The sequence below is a fragment of the Arvicanthis niloticus genome, chromosome 11, assembly GCF_011762505.2.
Source record: "Arvicanthis niloticus isolate mArvNil1 chromosome 11, mArvNil1.pat.X, whole genome shotgun sequence".
Lineage (NCBI taxonomy): Eukaryota > Metazoa > Chordata > Mammalia > Rodentia > Muridae > Arvicanthis > Arvicanthis niloticus.
This window is the reverse complement of record NC_047668.1, coordinates 61,147,841-61,167,059: the sequence shown is the minus strand read 5'-3', so window position 1 is coordinate 61,167,059 and position 19,219 is coordinate 61,147,841. Positions and strand designations below refer to the sequence as shown.

At 40.5% G+C, this 19,219-nt stretch overlaps 1 protein-coding gene across 10 annotated transcripts in view; it reads right to left on the bottom strand.

The window, feature by feature from the left end:
- Positions 1-19,219, bottom strand: part of Ltbp1 (latent transforming growth factor beta binding protein 1) — a 381,523-nt gene that overhangs the window by 14,093 nt on the left and 348,211 nt on the right. For all 10 annotated transcript variants that reach the window (XM_076942288.1, XM_076942287.1, XM_076942286.1 and 7 more), the window contains 5 exons: positions 15,282-15,461; positions 13,963-14,049; positions 12,103-12,231; positions 11,287-11,427; positions 10,235-10,405 (listed from right to left, as the gene is read on the bottom strand). In XM_076942288.1, the coding sequence (XP_076798403.1) occupies positions 10,235-10,405; positions 11,287-11,427; positions 12,103-12,231; positions 13,963-14,049; positions 15,282-15,461 (708 nt within the window). The remainder of the gene's footprint in view (positions 1-10,234; positions 10,406-11,286; positions 11,428-12,102; positions 12,232-13,962; positions 14,050-15,281; positions 15,462-19,219) is intronic.

Here is a 19,219-nt window from a genome sequence, read left to right as displayed (position 1 = left end):
GTGGTTAGGGGCACTGGGCCAGCAGCTTCAACCAATTCTTATCACTGGATTCAGGCTGTAGTCTAAGTCTTGTGACCTTGAGGGGCCTCTCACCATGGCTTCTTGGATACCTGCTGGTCCTCTACACTCAGGGAACCAGGCTCAGAACATAGCTTGTTGTCCACACTTCACCATGCTCTATCAGGGTCTGTTATTTTTAGACAATCCTTTCTGTTTGCTTTGTCTTTTAATGAGTATTCTGTCTGCATGTACACCTACATGCCAGAGGAGGGCACCAGATTCCTTTATAGGTGCACCATGTGGTTGCTGGGAATTGAACTCAGGACCTCTGGAAGAACATCCAGTGCTCTTAACCACTGAGCTACCTCACCAGCCCCAGAGCATAGTTTAAAAACCCTACATTTTAGGCAGTTTCCAGCATTTCACTCCTATCTATGCCCCCCACCTTTTGTACCAAACCCACTGTCATTTGCTTTAGTTAATCTACCTAGTGATTCTCCACCTGTAGGACAGGACCCCTTGGCCAAACTTCTACCTCCAAAAATATTTACATTGTGATTCAAAATAGTAGGAAAATTATGAAGTAGCAATGAAAATAATTTTATAGTTGTGGGGTCACCACAACATGAAGAACTGTATTAAAGGTTGCAGCATTAGGAAGGTTGAGAACCACTGATTTAGCTGCTTTCCTAGGTCCACTATCCCTTTCCCATTTTAGAGATAGGGACCACAAAAACATTGTCCGCTGGGAACCTTCAGCATGGTGAGGAGGCTCAAGATAAGACCTGGTTCCTGAGGAGACCACAGGCAGTTTGATAGAAGGGTGGCCTAAAATGGTAATTCCACAGACTACAGACATAATAGGGCCAGTGTATTAATGCTTTATTTAGAGTGATGGGCTCCTTCCTGCCCCTGGTTACTATGGATGCCTACTGTGTTTAAAAGGACTATGGAATAGAGTGTCTCACAGACAAACTTTGGGATTTTAGTTTGAAATGTATTTGCTTTTAGTATTAGGACCTTAGGTTGAAAGCAAGTTGAAATCATTTGAATAAGTGAGTCAAGTGTTTAAATATACAAAGAAATTAAAGTTAATTGTTTGTCTAGACCAGGCTGCCTTGAACTTGCAATGTAGGATGAGGATCACTTTGAACCCCTGATCCTCCTGTCTTTACACCCCTAGTGTTCAGGTCACAGAGTCATCTACATACTCACTTTACATGGTGTTAGAAATAGAACCCAGGGCCTTGGGCTTGGTAGACATGTGCTCACCAACTGACTACGTCCTCAGCTCCTGCATTTAAGCTTGACCTCTGATATTAATAAGGCTGCTTAAATATTAAAAATATTAAGAGTTGTGGGGTACCTTTTCAGCTAAGGTACTTGTAAGAAAATCACAATGTATAAATAAGAGAAGACTGAAGAGTTTATGACACTGTCAGGACTTAGATAAAGCAGGACATAGAATGCCTTCCTTGAGACAGAAACAAGAAGAAAGAGTAAATAAATGCATTTTCTAGGAGGTTCGTTTAGGATGACATACTGTAATCACATTTATTGCTTACAGTCTAGGTTTTACATTTTGTAGATCAAATACATTGAATGTTCACTCAAAAGCCTTCATTAGATGTCCTCTCCAGGCATAAAGCCTCCCCACAGCTCCCACGGTACACGGGTAGAGAATCCCGTGGAGCATGTGAGAAGCTTCTTCACCAGCGTGCAGAGCTATTGGGGCATACTAGTTCCTGAATGCTCTGACACCCTTAATGCTCTCCCTACACACCCTTGGCTCTGGTACTGTTTTGGAAGCTCACCTCTCTTCAAAGAGATGCCAGAGCTGTATAACAAGGTAACCATGTAGGACCGGCATGAGCCCAACTTATTTACTAATAATCAATGGGATTACTAATGAGATTTACTAATAATCACGGAACATAGGGGGATTTACTGTCCTACAACCCAAGCAGTAGCACAGCTAACACCTGAGCGCCCCCTTGAGGCGGGTGTTGATACTGCCATTCTACACTGGAAGAAACAGCGTCCAACAGATATATAGACGAAATTCACTATTGAATGTCATTTCACAACCATCCCATTGTAAACAAAAAACTATTTTGCTTTTTTGGGAGGGGTGATGTTTAGTTTTCTAAATAAATGCATAATAAATAAATAAATCTTTCAGTAAAGAACAGTAAAAATTACAGGCCAGCAATTTCACACAGCATATAATTTCCATGGACACCAAAATTCAGCCCCACAGAAATGAACCCTTGCCTTTATGGACTACTTCCAACTCAGTTTAAAAAAGGCTTGCACGAGCTTTCTAGCTTAGCCATTCTCCACTCTATTTAGCTAGTAGTTACTTTTCTTGAATCGTAGTGTACAGAATCTATAACCATAAGGATGCATGCGTTCGCACTAAGACGGGATTGAATTATTATAAGTTCACAGAGAGCCCTTAATTTTAGATACAGGAGATTTGAAAGCATGTGTCTAGTGCAGTGAGTAGAACCAATCGCCAAACCAGAGTGGGATTCTGGGTTGCCTAAGTAAAGGCAGTGGCCCTCTGCTGTGCTTCCCACGTGGGATGTTCCAAAGTTATTATTAACATTCTCTGGAAACATATTTCTTGGAAAAGCTTTTACTGAATACTGAAAGGCTTTTTACAACTATTGCCCAGTTACAATATTTTTTTAAGTGTCGCCTGCAAGTCAAATGTCTGTCTTCCTTCTCACCTCAAGCCTGTTACACAACAGAGGTCTTTGAGGATGTGGAAGTCACTGGCTCAATCACGTCTATGGCAGAGTCTAAATTCTTTTACTTGGGTAAAACTATATAAAAACACTATGCTAGATTCACAATTGGGCATAGCAAAAATATCATGTGTATATTTAAAAGACATATTTGGGAATAAAACACCCTAGTTCACAATTCTGTCTTACATTCCAAACACAAATTGTGAATTTGTCACAAACTTCTTGGCCTCCTATAGAGAATATGTTTAGTAAATAACAAAACAAAGGAAGAAATGTACTAAAATTTAACACATTTAAACTTAAAGTTTAGATTTAATTTGAAAATGAAACAGGAAAACAATATACAATTTAGATTTGTATCTGAGAAAAATGTATTTCTCTTCTTGTCAACCACAAGAGGCACATAACTTACTTGCCAGAATATTCGTGTTAAGAGGCAGGCACATGAAGAACTTGCATAACTTAATAATTTGAAAATCAAATCCTCTCTTTTAGGTGGTATCCACCTAAACAGGACATTAGGTCACACTGTCATGGGTTCTCGTGTATATCCACTTTATGGCTCTCGTACTATTTATTAGTCATTCATTTAACACTTACATGGGGAAACAGAGATGACACAATTATATCTAGTTCCTGCTTTCTGAATTCAAGTCTCAGACACATCTATTCATTCCAAATGAGACGATTATATATAATACATATATTAAAAACAAATTCAAGTAGTGAAAAGGATATAGATTTATAAGAAGCCATCAACATAGCTATGTATGTTCTTTCTTTGGATTTATTATGCAAACAGCAGTTTACTCAAGCTGTTCTATGCCTTTCTATAAAATATGGCATACAGCTGGCAAGATGGCTCAATGGGTAAAGACGTTTTCTGGCAAGCTTGGTGACTGAGACCCACAGGATCTTGCCACACAAACACTGTGGCACGTGAAAACGTGAATGCACATGCACACACACACAAACACACACATGCTCACACACACACACACTCACACATGCTCACACACACAATAAGTAAATGTAATAAAAGTTTTAAAATAACTTAAGCAGCGTTCTCTCTCAGGCTCTGTAGCTGTGCTTCAGTTAGAAAATGCTGCAGAGTACTTTCCATTGGACAGATGCATCTCAGCTCATCAATGGGCTCCAGACACAGCCAATTCCATTTCTCCTCATTGTGTTTTGTCTTCTGTCACTCAAGCACATCCATAGAATGAGCTCCCCAAAAGAGAATTAGTGACTCCAGTATTGATATGCATTTGTATCTTCAGACTGCTTAGACGGACAGTAATTCTAATATATTGATCATTATTAAACCATGATTGAAATTTAATCCTTTCGTGTCACTGCTGTCTCCATTGAGACAGAAACACAAAAATGAAAGTAAATGCCACTCTGACAAATAATACCAGAGCTCTCAAGAATGCTATGGTGGCTACATGTTGTACTACAACAGACTACCAACAAGGGGCACTCTCCCAACACAACAACTACCCCATTAGGTAAGCACCTGAAATGCATACGTTTTAGAAGAGAGGTCTCTATCAGGACTTTATGTTCAGTTACCCTACAACATGGCTTTCTGAATGATTTAATCATCAGGAGTAAAATTCTTTAAATATTATAATTATAAACACTGCAAAGGCACTATAGAATCTAGTCTGTCTTTCATTGCTCATAGAAAGAGTTTTATTTCCATGTGATAACAACACTATATATGTATATATGTGTATATGTTTTTGAAAACATAACTATATACATATTTGTTTCCAAAACCATTAAGTTTATACTTTACTTGGCCAAGAATTATTGGCTTTAACTCATTAGCCGATTGGCTATATATGACCCATCCTGCCATTGTGCGCAGGTGGACAGGCTGACACTGCCTTCCCTTGATTTGCAACCCTCACTGCTAACTCTAAAACCATGTCCCATTGCCTGCATTAGCACACCACATGAGAACACTGAAAGGTTTCAACTTTAATTCTCCACTTTGTTACTTTCATATTTCAAAAAAAAAAAAAAAATACTGTGCATTTCGAATGCACTTTGAGTTCTTGGGGAGTGAGGACTCAGACCACACTAAACCAGTTCCAACAGAATCTAGAGGCAAGATGCCTAGATCTGACTCTGCCATTGAGCAGGACTTGACAATGCAAGCTACCTTCCTCAGCCTCAGCCACATCTCCTCCTCCGGCAGGAGGCAGTGATTGTGCATCTAAGGTAGACCGGAGAACCGGGTGCCTTTCAACAATTCCTGGCATTGAGACCCATGAAAACCAAGCAGGAAATTTCTAATCAAAGATCCCACATTCTGATAGCTACGAATTCCTTCTAGCGTGGTCTCTCTCTCTCTCTCTCTCTCTCTCTCTCTCTCTCTCTCTCTCTCTCTCTCTCATCTGAAATATGGATTCAGTGGTTTATTTGGTTTGAACTGGTTTTCTTAGCAGCCTTGACTTTCATACTCTTACTTAGCATGATGACAAACAGATAAAACATTGAGGTCCTCCCAAAGTAACTTCAGCCACTGACATTTTAAGAGCGGGTAGGGAAGGTGTTGTGAAAATGAGAGGGAGGAAGAGGAGGCAAGGTGCAAACAGGCAGGGAGGCTTTCAGAGTTCTAGAAGGCAGAGGTTGTTAGCACATGCTCACCACACCACTGGCACACTCCCTTCACCTTACCACCAGTAATCGGCACACCCTGACACATCCCCTTTACCTTACCACCAGTAATGTGTGTGTGTGGGGGGGGGCTTTCTCCTTCCTGAGCCTGCCATTTGGCCCCTTTAACTAGCTGAGGACTGACATCAAATCGACGGTGGCCCCCAAAGTGAACAAAGTTCCACAAGGACATAGTTCTTCTCATGTGAGGGTCTCCTAACATCATCCTTCAGCCTCTGCTCATTTCTCCCCCATGCAGTACCAACACACAAAGCAGCATCTGACTTCTGAGAGCCACAAGGAATGGGCCACTCCTACAGCCTCCACCTGGCAGTATTCTCAGACTTGCTGCTTGAGCAGGAATTAATGCCTATGACCTACTGGACCAGAAGTGTGAGGGCCTATTTTGAGCCAGAGCTGTACTTTACATGGCACTTTAACGTTCAAAGCTGATGGCAGGTGCTGCGATTTACTCTTCAAATTCCCCCAGCACTGTTTCCATCAGTAACGGATCATTCCCCAAAACAGTGGGGCCCTCCTTCAGAAACTGGAAGGTTCAGTGTTGGCAGGCTGGGGCTAATCCAGTGTTTGAATTAACAAAGGACAATGCTGTCTTTCTCAATAGTCTAGAAATGCAGAAATTGTATGTATAAAGGGCTCAGAGACAGAATTCTGAGCATGCAGTTTTAGAACTCATACATTCTTTGGTTCCTCTGAAACACGGGTGACTATCATTGTGGGGCAGGTTTGACCATCCTCAGACGCTGCTCAGTGTCTGTAGGCTCTCACTAGATGTTGGATCTACAGTGGAGGCATGTTCCCCAGGGCTTGACAGAATGCAGTATCTTGTACTCTCATCTCTACAACCTCAGAACCAGGGCTGGTGTTCAGATGAGACTCCTGGCTCACTGGCTTGATCTTTATATTTATGGAGCAGCAGTGTAGAACAGAAACTTGTATAACAACAATAGCAACGGTTATTTCTACATCAGTTGATTCATGTTCAGGTGTTAGGTAACTATATATTATATAAGAGCCTTTGATTTTGGTTACATTAGAAAAACATTTGGCTTGAACCTAGTGTTCATCTCTCTCTCTCTCTCTCTCTGCGTGTGTGTGTGTGTGTGTGTGTGTGTGTGTGTGTGTGTGTGTGTGTGATGTGTGTGAAGGTTCCTGCAGAGGCAAGAGGGTATCAGATCTTCTGGACTAGGGTTACAGATAGTTGTGAGCCACTTGACATGGTGCTGAAAACCAAACTCCAGCCTTGTGGAATATTAGCAAGTGCTGTCTCAGTCATGGAGCTACCTCTCCAGTCCTTATTTGAGTATCTCTTTTGAAAACCCAGTCAATTACACATGAATACCCAAGGTGTTTGGCTCACCAGTCACAGGCAGGAAACAGCATCACAGAGTCAAGCTGGAGACAGAATAAAGTGTGGCTCTTCACAAACCCTTCCGTTGAGCAGCCATGACTAAAAGGGCAGCCAAGTCCAAAGGCCAGGGCCACAAACAAATCATGCACCCCTCATCAACAAATAAGCAAGAAGACACAAACCAACAGCAGCAACAAGACAAACACAAGTCACTGGTCAGTCCAAGAAGAGATCTTCAGATCCCCAGAAACAAGGGGAATGTATATAGAATACACATTTACCAATATGGTAGAAACAACTCTTAAGGGACCGCGTGTGTGGCTTAGGAGTAGACTTTGTGATTTACCCAAGGTCCCATTCTCAACACAGAAGCATTCTCTAAAGACAAAGAACAATTTCAAAGCTATAGTATGTCATGGTAGAATGGTGACTATTACCCTGTGTATAATTTTTCCAACTTTGCATTGGTGTAAATAATGGCATCAGATAAAAGTGCTCCCAGCCCAGTGTTATGACTTGTAGGGGTTTTGTCCCTGGGCAGTCCTATAAGTCTGCCCATAGAGGTTCGCTGTAGCATTGTTTACAATGGAAAAATCAGGGTTGGGGCTGAGAAAGGCTATGGAGGAACAATTAAAATAGCAAGCACGAAGTGTGGCTAACTAAAGCAGGCTGCCTAGGTAGAGCAGGTTCTGCACAACCCTTCCTCCATCAGTTCTAAAACACCACTAATCACAATCTTAAATCTGCATTTAAGAGAGATGAGAGGAGAAGCTAGGTGATGAAAGAGAGAAAGAGGGGGGAGACAGGGAGGCAGATGTTCATGTATCTCCACCAGTCAAAGACAGTTGATATATCTAGGTTGGGTAGTGGGTTACACTTCTGATTGAGCAATACCAAACTTGTAAAGCCTATGATTAACATTTTTTAAAAAAATGTATATGTGCAAAAAGAAAAAGGGGGCATGGGATAGGGGTTTTCTAAGGGGGGAATGGGGAAAGGGGGTGGCATCTGAAGTGTAAATAAAATATCTAATAGAAAAAAAGAAAAAAAAGAGAGATGATGTTAAAATGTACAAAATGTGGCTTGTGGCCTTTTTAAATGCCGTCGGTTAGGAGATAAACCTGGTTTCAGAGGTATTGACATAGACAGCAAAAAGCCAGGTGTTGCTCAGACTGGTGGTATTGAGTTCAGCTTTAGATATTACACTAAATATGTATCAATGACTAACGTAATCTCTAATAAAAGGATGTATAATAAAAAGCCTATGAGGCTCAAAGGCCAATAGCCAAGAGTGAGCATTTTTAGAGAGTGAAATTTAAATATGACAGGGCAGGTAGAGGGAGATATAACTTCATTGGTTGTCTTAATTTTTTGTAATTCTTAATTATTATTTTTTTTAATGAAAAACACTGCAGAAGAACAAGGAGACAGGGAGGAGTTGAAGCACAGTGAGGAGACCCAGCCTGGCTGCACTGACCTCTATATTGATTTTATTCTTGTCTTCCTGTGGCATCGGCCTCCTGGGTCTAAGACACTGCCATCTGTAATCACACATATTCTCACCCTCCCTACCATCCCAGGAGCTAGTGAGTGCGTTCTCACAGAAGGCTGCTGCCACAAGCAGTGTCTCAGAACCTGCCCTTCCTAGTTCTGAGTGGCTATCACTGCAAACCCAACTTGGCCTTCCCGGTTCCAAGTGGCCATTGCTCCTGACCCAGCCTTCCCAGTTCCGAGTGGCTATCACTCCCGTCTGTGACTTTAGCTGCTTACTTTTTTGTGGCATTTCGAATTGTTTTCTTTTCCATGCTACGTTGACTTGAAGTTATTTCTAACCCAGAATGTTACCTTTATGAAGTAGCTTGAAAGATATATTCCAATAATTGAATTAACTGAAAATTAATGCCCTTCCCCTCTCCAAGCCCTCCCCTCCTTGCTGTTCTGAGAATATGTGCTGGTTGTGAACGCCTTTGTCTTGCTCTGCAGGCTGGGTTTTCAGCTTTAACAAGTCAATTTGAGAAAATGACATATTAAACACTTTCAAGTACCTTCCTTTAAATAAGAAGCGGCTTAGATGGTCAGAAAAGAAACAAACCCTTATCATACAACCTTGCTGCCACCAAACAGCCAGTCAGGAAACACAGTTAGAAGTTAGACATCTTCCAATCCCAGGAGAATGAACAGGCAGAGCTCACTCCCAAAACAGAGGAAAAATAGATATATACTTATTTCCTTTCTTCTTCTTTTTCTAATCCTTTCTTAATTTTTTGATATTTATTTATTTGTGTGTAAGTGTGTAGGCACATATGCCACATCACATGTCAGAGGACCATGTATGGGAGTGTGTTGTGTCCTTCCACACTGAGGAATTTGGAGACTGAATTCAGGTTGTCAGGCGTTTTGGCAAGGGCTTTTACCTGACAAGCCAGCTTTCTTAAATAAGTTGAATATTCCCTATCTGAAATGCCTAGGACCAGAAATATTTCAAGGTTTGTGGTTGTCATGGTTTGAATAAAAATGGTCTCTCATAGACTCATGTGTTTGAGTGCTTGCTTCCCAGTTAGTGGAACTGTTTGGGAAGGATTAGAAGGTGTGGCCTTGTTAGAGGAAGTGTGTTACTGGATGTGTTTCTTTCATGTCTGTTGCCTCTAGATCAAGATATAAAGCTCTCAGCTACTGCTCCAGTACCACGCCTGTCTCCTTCCTGTCATGATGATCACAGACAAACCCTCTGAAACTATAAAGCAAAAAACCCCAATTAAATTATAAGAGTTGCCTTGATCATGGCGTCTCTTCATAGCAACGAAACAGTAACTAAGTAGATTTTTGAATTTGGAGATTTTTGGACAGACTTTGCCAATTCAGTAGCTTTAATCCCCAAATCTGAAGTGCTCTAAAAATCTGAACTTTTTGAATTTCTGGATTAGAGTGCTCCACCAGTATCTCTCATACGAAGTCTGACATCAATGCCTTAACTTCTACCTACATTAATATTTTATAGGTTCAGTGCTCTTTGCCCTCTCTATTTTAAAAACTGGATTAATTGCATGCTGGGTAAGAACAAAATAATGAAATATCTGAAAATATGAATTGTAACACACACACACACACATACACACACACACACACAAACACATACCATGCCACAGATGGTTAGATTATATTTCTTCAGGCCATTTATCATTCTGGGGGGAAGTAGAATGATGGTTTCAAAATTAATGATGTGGTCTGGCTTGAAGACAAAGTCAAACCAGGAGGCAGATGTTTATATAACTGTGTCTTTTACTACACACACACACACACACACACACACACACACACACACACAAACACATACCTTTCTGTGATGAAATAAGACACAAGGAGAAGGGTTATATGTTAAGGAGATAAAGAAGATGTGCTATAGGCCACTTGAATAATGAACTGGACAGCAGCTCACCTGAGTCCTTCATGGGGCAGAGAGCACATTGCATACCCCAGGCTTCCCCGTACAAACAGCAGCACTCTGTGTATGTCGTCTGTTTGCCTACAAGAGGACGGCTACACACGTACTCCTCACTCAGATGCTCCCAGCACAGATCTTGGTAGACATCGGTCTCTTCTATTTGTTCTGAAAGAGAAGACATGGTTCCATGACAATTGCAATGTTGTTCCTATTCTGTCAATGCTGCGGTGGAAGCCAGCAAGCTTCAAAGTTTCCATCCCTACTTCTATGAGCAGCTTCCAAGTCTGGATCCGGCCTGCTCTTTCCACAGATCACGTCTGTGTCATCTCCAGCTGAATATTGTTCCGTCAGCAGATATTCTGCCTGCTTGTGGTATCCTGGCTGAATGCTTGCCTACAGAATGTCCTCTCACAATACAAGGGGCCTGTTATTTTGCTGTTCCGTCATGGGCTTCTCATTCTTTTGACCCTGACAACCTCCACCACTTCTTTCTACATTCATGGTTTCCCATGGCTGGCCAAACCCTGGACCAGTAACACTTCATGCCAGCATCCTTAAATCTAAACTTTCCACCTTGGATGGAATTTGCTAAATGTGATTATTATACAAATAATCAATGGCATGTCACATGCTCAGAGACTAGTGAGGATTCCCACCCATGCATTCAGGGTTCTCCCCTTTGATTAACTCCACACTCTGTTCTGTCCAGCCTTATCTTTGTCCTACACCCCGGGCAAACACAATTGTTTATTTCCTGACCACACATCTTTCTCTGAAGTTTAAGTGTGGTGAACCCTCAGGTGGAGCAGCCCGGCCACATGCTCAACATCTCTGTATCTCGATGCTCACTTAGTGAGTACCAAGTATTAAATCTTCACATTAGCCAAATGGACCACACTATTTCTCTAAGGAGCTCTTAACTTCTTCAAGATAACCAAGGAACTAGCATCCCTATTTTTGAGTAATCCCCTTTTTAACTAAAATGACAATCTTGAACATTTTTCTAGATAGATAGATAGACATTTGTATCTCATATCCAAACCTACCATTTGATTCAGTTGGTTGCACACATCTCTTCTCAGAGGCATCCAGGATCATTGGATGGGTACAAAAGCAGTTGTAAGAGCCCTCTGTATTAACACACTGGCCATCAATACAACTGTTAGGGTCTTGACATTCATCCATATCTTAAGAGAAAAGAAAATCACCAAAGAAAATCAGCAATCATTTGTGTTTTATACAGTCATCAAAGTTAACACGATGCTAAATTCAGACCAGATATCAAGAGCTGCCACTTTTGAATGAACAACACATCATCATCCAGGAGACCCCCTGTAAGTGGAAAGACAGAGTCACTGAGGAAAAGTCATGTTGCTTCTGCTGCTGTTATTAAATATGGAAAGAAAATATATAGGAATGAGACATGCTTAGAAAAACTTAAGATAAAATGCCATTTTTCAATACTTTAAAAATTATCTCCTTATGCTATGTTTCTCCTCCTAGAGAACATGGTTTTCGGCTTAAGCGTTAAAGTCTGCACAAGTACTTAAAAATGTCCTCTGTTTGCATGAACTGACTGCAAGAGCACTGCAGTCATATTGGTGACCTGGATTTTTATACCACAATGAATATTAACTCTTTGCCTGATATCTATTCAGATAAAGGACAAAAGGGTCTTATTTCTCAAATCTTGCTCAAGAAAGAGAGCCACAAGACAACTAAGCATCTTTTAAAGGAAGACATCATTTAGATTCAGACGTGATTTAGACTTAAATGACACCATTTTTTTACTACATACCATTACTTTGCTTTTTTCCTGTGTACTTTCAAACCATACCTTACTATATTCTTTTAAAGCTTACCAAAACACTGTAATTTGACAGGGTCATAGTATGTCCCTTGCTTGCAGTAGCACTCATACCCAGGCTGAGTGTTCAAACAGTAACCATTTTTGCAGATTTCCTCTCCAAACAGCAGGCACTCATCAGCGTCTACGGAAGACAATTGAGAAATAGAGATGGGGGATGCTTTGATTTGTTGGTTATAAAGAACCTAACTCGTAACTGGTTTCAGGTTGGACATTATTATGTTTAAAAGAATCTTACAGACATAGACTATGAATTTATTACATAATTAGGCCCAATCGACAGACACAGAAGCATGATCACATGTGGTCCTAGTGCAGCCTCACTCCTGATGAGCTTGTCTGTGGATTCCACAGTGGCACTCAGAACCTGCTCCTGCACAGCCTTCGAGAAATGGGCCTTTCTCTCTGTGACATACGCTGCCATATTCCCTAACTGAGATATACAACATTGCCAAGAACAGTTTGATGGGGCACAAAGAAGTCTTTTCTGGGGAGGGAGTTAAACTCATGGAATTGCAAGTAATAAAAAAGATTGGCAGACCTGCTTCCCCCATAGAAACTGCCTCTTGGCCACCGATGTTTCTAGGATCTTTTGGACATAACTAGACCCACCAGTTTACTCAGATCCAAAGGATGAGTAAGATAATCTATGTAAAGCATTTGGGACAGTCTGGGGTTGCCTATTCAAGCAGTTCAAAGCCCATATCACCCAGTTCTCCTTTTGAAGACTGCCAACTGCATGAAAGACCAGTTCAAGTTTACACAAGTGGAAAATGGCAGAGCCAAGCACAGACCATGTGGCCATGCATGTCTGGGCCCTGTCCTTCCATCAATCACAGCACAGTTAGGAGGAGGAACTGGGTTTTATCTATAAGAGAGGATGGCCTTAGAGCAAAATAGAGGTTCATAGCATGAAGTGAAATTTAACTTCATTCCTGTAAAAATATAGTATGTGATATTTATGAGCTTGAAAACCATTCAACACATACTGCAGACCAAGTCTCCTAATCCGGCTGGACTAAGTCATGGATGTATTTTAAAAACACAAGTGGAATTTCTTATCCAGTTACTGAGTTAGTCTATACCATTCAAATACTAGCTTTCCAAAAATGGATGAACAATAAAACCATTTTCACAGTCTTTTTTCCAGACACTTTCCAGTTTTCAATATTAAACTGTAATGGAAATAAAATCACCTTATATATAGTAGGTCATGATAATATCTCTAACATGGACTGTCAAAAGTCAGCTAGTGAGAAAATGTTTATATATCTAGATACTCAACAGAATAAACAGATAATACACAGCAGTGCTAGAGATATAAAACAGCTACTGATGTTTTCTCATTTTCCCAATATTCATGATGAATCTGCAGCCATTAGAAAAATACTATAGGAAAAATAGGACAGGCTATTAAAAAAGCAAGAAGCTTAGCTCTCTAGCTAATCATAATGGGTAACATGATAATCAAACGTACACACCTATGGTTTATATAATTTGGAGTGTATGTTTAGGAGTGAAAGAATATGCCCTGACTATAACATCTTATGGTAAGCAGTTAGGCACATATTATTTCATTGAAAGCTCATTGCACTTCTGAGACCATTCCTGTTTCAGAGATGAACAGTGGGAAACTCAGAAGGTTAACTGACCCTTCAAGGCCATGAAGCCTCTGCTCTTCTGACCCCAAATCACAGGTTTGTCCAGCATCCACAAAGACCTTCCTCCAGGGGTGGAATAAAGGGCTGTTACCAGTTTCCATGGCCCAACAGAACTCTACCACTGTGTAACGCAAGCCAGGCCCCCACCAGAGTGACTGACACGTGTTGGAAACTCGTGTGCATTTGACTCTGACCTTTGTAGTTCTCCCCATCGGTGTCGTAAGAGGATTCTCCAGTGGGGACAAATCCTTTCCCTCTAGGGCACATTTCCGTGAACTCAGCTGATTTTTAAGAGAGACAAAACCAAATAAAACAATGAGTTGAAAAAGAAAACAAAGATTCAGTATTTCCCTGAGTGCAGGTTTTTAATCTAGCTTTATCTTCTCAGATTTACAAACGTTAAAACACTCAAGCAATAAATCCAGCATGGTCTCAAAAACACGGGTTAGGTGAGAAGACATCCAGTGACTTACTTACAGAAGTTACTTTGTTTCTTTGCTTTTTGAGACAGGGTCTTCCTGTGTAGTATGGGCTAGCCTATGATTTTCTAGGCAGTCTAAGCTAGCCTTAAACTCACAGAGATCTGCCTGCTTCTGCCTCCTGGGTACTTGAATTAAGGGTGTGCACCACTATCTTTGGCAATGTATCGTATATTTTTTAAACCTCCCACTTTACCCATGTTTTATTTGACAGCATGACTGCTCTTTGGCATTACTGTGGTAGTTAGTGATTTGAAGGTTTAGTAAGAGATCATGAAGCAAAAGTTTGGCTTACACACAGGCAAGTTGTACTGCTGGATAATGCTGTCCTCAGTGCAAAATAAGATGAATCTGGAGAGCTAAAAGATGGCTCATCATTAAGTGCTCCTTAATCAGGGGGACAGAAGTTCAAATTCCAGCACTGACCTAGCAACCTAGGTGGTCTACCTATGTCTATATATCTAGCTCCAAGGAGGTATTATCTTCTAGCCTAGCTGAGAAACTTGAGTCCAAGGTTCAGGGAGAGACTCTGCCTCAAAAAAAAAAAAAAAAAAAAAAAAAAAAGGCACAAAATGATGGAGAGGACACTTGGTTCCAAGTACAAAATGGGCACATTCAGCTTCACCAGCTTCACATCTGAGAGCTCTCTCTCTCTCTCTCTCTCTCTCTCTCTCTCTCTCTCTCTCTCTCTCTCTCTCACACACACACACACACACACACACACACAAATAAACAAACAAATAAAATAGCTCTTATTTTAAACAGAATAAATCTGAATTATCTTTCACAGCATCCACAGAGCCTGACTGTAACAGTACATCCTATGACAGACAGAATTTAAGTATTCATATGGAGGTAGGATGAGGGCTAAGGCTTGGCTTGAGTGGAGTTCACTAAAAGACAGACTAATTTAAGTCATGAAGACAGTGAATGTTATTTCTGGACTTCAAAAGCATAACCAAAAGATACTCATTCCCGGGATCATGAACACCAAGTGACCAGGCAGGGTGGACATGCCAGTTAGCAGATCTTACCAGTCCCCTGGACCGGGCAAGGGAAGATCTCACAGTTGTCTCCCCAGCCAGCACCCGACGTACAGCAGCACTCTTGTTTGGTGACGTTGGGGGCCAGCACGTTATCACAGAGACTGGCATCATTGAGGTTATAATAGCACTCTTTCTTCTCTTCTCTGGGCTGATGATCCACACCTGAATCTAAAGAATACAGAGAAAGAGTATTGGTGAGACCGTAAAGTAACAACCATGACAGGACAGAGACCAAGGGCATATGTCCCTTACATGTCCTTGACACCAGACCATTTTCCACTGTTGGAGTCAGATTCTTCTGCTTTAAAAGACAAAAAAAAAAAAAAAAAAAAAAAAAAAAAAAAAAAAAAAAAAAAAAAAAAAAATCACACTTGAGTCCTGAATTTGGTAGGTTTCTAATACACCCCAGAGTGTAAATCTGTCAAAACCATTTCCTTTTACGTTAACCAATTACTTTTTTTCTTGTAAATTTGGCTGTGAGCACAGTTTCCATATCTGCTTTTTTGCCAACCCAGGGCCATTCTTTACAGAGCTGTAACACCTACTTAAATCACTGAAACTTTCCCCAACATGGGATGAAAGATCTGGGGCCACACGTAATAATTAACCCTTCTGCAGTTATTTGGATCAACCACGCTCCAAGTCAGTTCTGAATCATGTACAGTGGGAGATACATAGAAAATCAATGCAGTAACCTGGAGCCCCTAAAACAACCTTCATCACTGAAAACCTAGTTAAATGATGCAAATGCATAACTCAGAAGAAAGCTGGGAGTTGCAGCAAAGTTTCAGTCTAAGACTGAAAGTCTGGGTTCAGATTCTGCATTTTCTCTATGACAATACACCTACAGGGTGATATGAAAGACTGTAAGTGATAAAAACAAAGTCTACTCATTTTCAGAAAATAAATAAGATCACGATCAGATTTGAATTGTCTCCATATCCTTTGATCAGTATATTGTGACAGGGCTTGGAGAGTAATATGACTTCTTCCACTATGTGCTATAGAGTCCATATGATTGACTGTGGTCCAGTTTTATTTTATCAATTGTGGTTTTCATTTTATATTGCACAAAATAAGAACTAACAAAGGCTATCATGGTAACTTAGCACATTGTCAGTGCAATGTGTTCATCAGAACCCTACCATTTCTGAATAGTAGGTCCAAAGAAACCACAAAAGAGAATACTGACCAGGGAGGAGGAAGCTAAGCATCCAACAGTCTTATATACTTTTGAAGTTGGTAGGTCAAGATATAAGGGACATTTAATGAGTTATTTTCACAATTGTTTCCTATGTACTGTTTTGTCAGAGACAAGTTGACCATGAACTTCAATAATACACTCAGCAGTTTAAGGTCATTTCTAAAGCAAAAGCTCATAAAATGCCATCAGGATTTTGCCTGATGCCAACTGCCTGCCTTCCTCTTACGAAACAAGCAAAGACTCAAGCAGACCTTCCAAATCCATGTTACTCTCCTGGCAGAGTTCCAACAAGAACACCAAAGATCCTTCTAGAACTTTATCTGATGACTCTCTCTTGGACAGATTTTGGGCTTGGACTTTAAACTAGTATGTACAGACCAAGAATATAGAAGAAGAATAAAATGCAGATTCCTAGCCGGGCAGTGGTGGCGCACGCCTTTAGTCCCAGCACTTGGGAGGCAGAGGCAGGCGGATTTCTGAGTTCGGGGCCAGCCTGGTCTACAGAGTGAGTTCCAGGACAGCCAGGGCTACACAGAGAAACCCTGTCTTGAAAAACCAAAAAAAAAAAAAAAAAATGCAGATTCCTATGTGCCAGTTATGAAATGGTTTCAAAATGTGTATGTTGTATATGTGTGTGTATGAGAGAGAGAGAGGGCAGGGTAGAGAGAGGGGGAGAAAAGTAGAGAGAGCACTGGGTAAACCCACCACCTCCCTTGTCTGAACCTGCTTCCTTCACATGTATGTGCAGGACGGACTTCTATATTGCCTGTTTTGATGGAAGGCATCTTGGTTAGAAGGGCTCCAAGCTTTAGGAGCAGAGTTATTAGGGAAAAGTAAGAATATCTATTTTAAATCATTATTAAATCAATTCCAGAGACCTTATAGGAAAATTTACAAATGTTTCTCACAATATTTTCAATGTTACTATTCAGTTTTGTTCACTTATTTATTCAGCAAGCCTAAAAAATGGGAGCTATTAAGCAATATATTAAAACTATAAACCAGGAAAGGAACAGTTTTAAAGATGAAGTTTACTTTATAGTTTGTGCCTAAAAGAAAAATCAATAATATTTTCCTTATGTGTAAAGTTAGAGTATGTCTGATTACTTTTAATAAGTGATAGTATATAGAAGATCCTCAATGTTGATAATAAAAAAGCAATGTTCATTTTAAATCAAAGCATGACAAATTATATGTATATACACGCGTATATAACTTATATGTGTGTATATAGTAAACATTGTTTTGTGTTCTTTTTTTAACATTTAGATCACAGAAACAAAGACATAAAATTATCATTGTCTTGTCTTGCACTGGAGGGAGGCACAGAGATTATTACATAAGAGAAATGATCAACAATACAATTGTATTATTCAGCTTTTTTCTCCCAAATCCTGCTTTTATTTTCTTTCCAAGCTGTTTGAGAGTTCAGTGTTTACACAGCTGAAATGGAGAGTCAGGCAAGCCTTCATCCATGTTGGATGGAAACGCAAATTCTTTTTTGAAAAACTGGTCCACAAAGGTCATTCTGGGAAAAAAAAATACAACATCCTCATCTTCCTGACCTTCAAACAGTCAACTTCCTGGGGCATTTTTCCATTGGAGTAAACATCTCTGATCAGTGTGTGTGTGTGTGTGTGTGTGTGTGTACATATATGTATACATATGCATACATATATATATATATATATACGTATATATATATATATAAGGTGTGTTTTTTTTTTTTTTTAATTCTTGTGAGTTTAGACCTGTGTTGCCAGGAGCAGACAGATTCCATTGGAGAGTGACTTTCTGAGGTCAAATCAATGCCTGTGAAAAGTGTTACGAGGGAAGAGCATGGCAGCTCCCTTTCTTACAGACTTGTCAGTAAAAGTGCCCCTGCCACATCACATGCCAATGACTTCTAAGAAACATTATGTCGTCTCTGATATTTTTGAATTTGATCTCTCTCATTTGAATTTGTTACCTGGCCTAGCATTAGTGTATGAAAATCAATTTGCACGTCTTCATCCTAGCAGTCTGTATGGTGAGAGCAAAAATATCACCATGGTTTTGACATTTTTATGCGACTGTTTCCTTCTGTTCGGTTTTGGTGGCGGGGATCTGCAGGACCCCGTGCATGCTAAGCAAGTGTTCTGCCACTGAACCACACCCTGAGCTTCAGGTGGTTCTGTTTTGAAAGAAGTGTCACTAAAGCCATTTCACAAGAGACACAGAGTAACCATAGGTTGAGGCAGGTAATGACATCCTCACCTTCTGTAGGAGAAAACCCAGGTTGGTGCTGAGTATCCAACACCCTGGGATGTTATATCTCAGCATGACAAGTTTCTTGGGTTTGTTCTGCTTTTCCTTTTTCTTTATTCTCTTTGAGATAAATGAGGAGAGGGTATAGACAACCTTTGCTGTGTGGTCATCTGTCCAGCCTCCTACAGCATGAACATGACTCTCTGCTCTGTACCGGAAGTGGCAGCTGTGCTTGGGACCACTCTTTTGGCTTATCTGATGACGGTGTGCATATTCACTTATAAAGGCTGTTTTCTTCTTTTGTCTTTCCTACACGCATCTGATCCTAGAGTCTGTGGATAAGGTGAGACGATCTAAATGTTTTTACTTCATTTGTTTAATGTGGAAATGGTTCTTTATGTTCACTCTCCTTTGTATTTACAGTATATTCTGAAGGACTCCATGGGCTCTTTGCCTCCAAACTGCTTACACACAG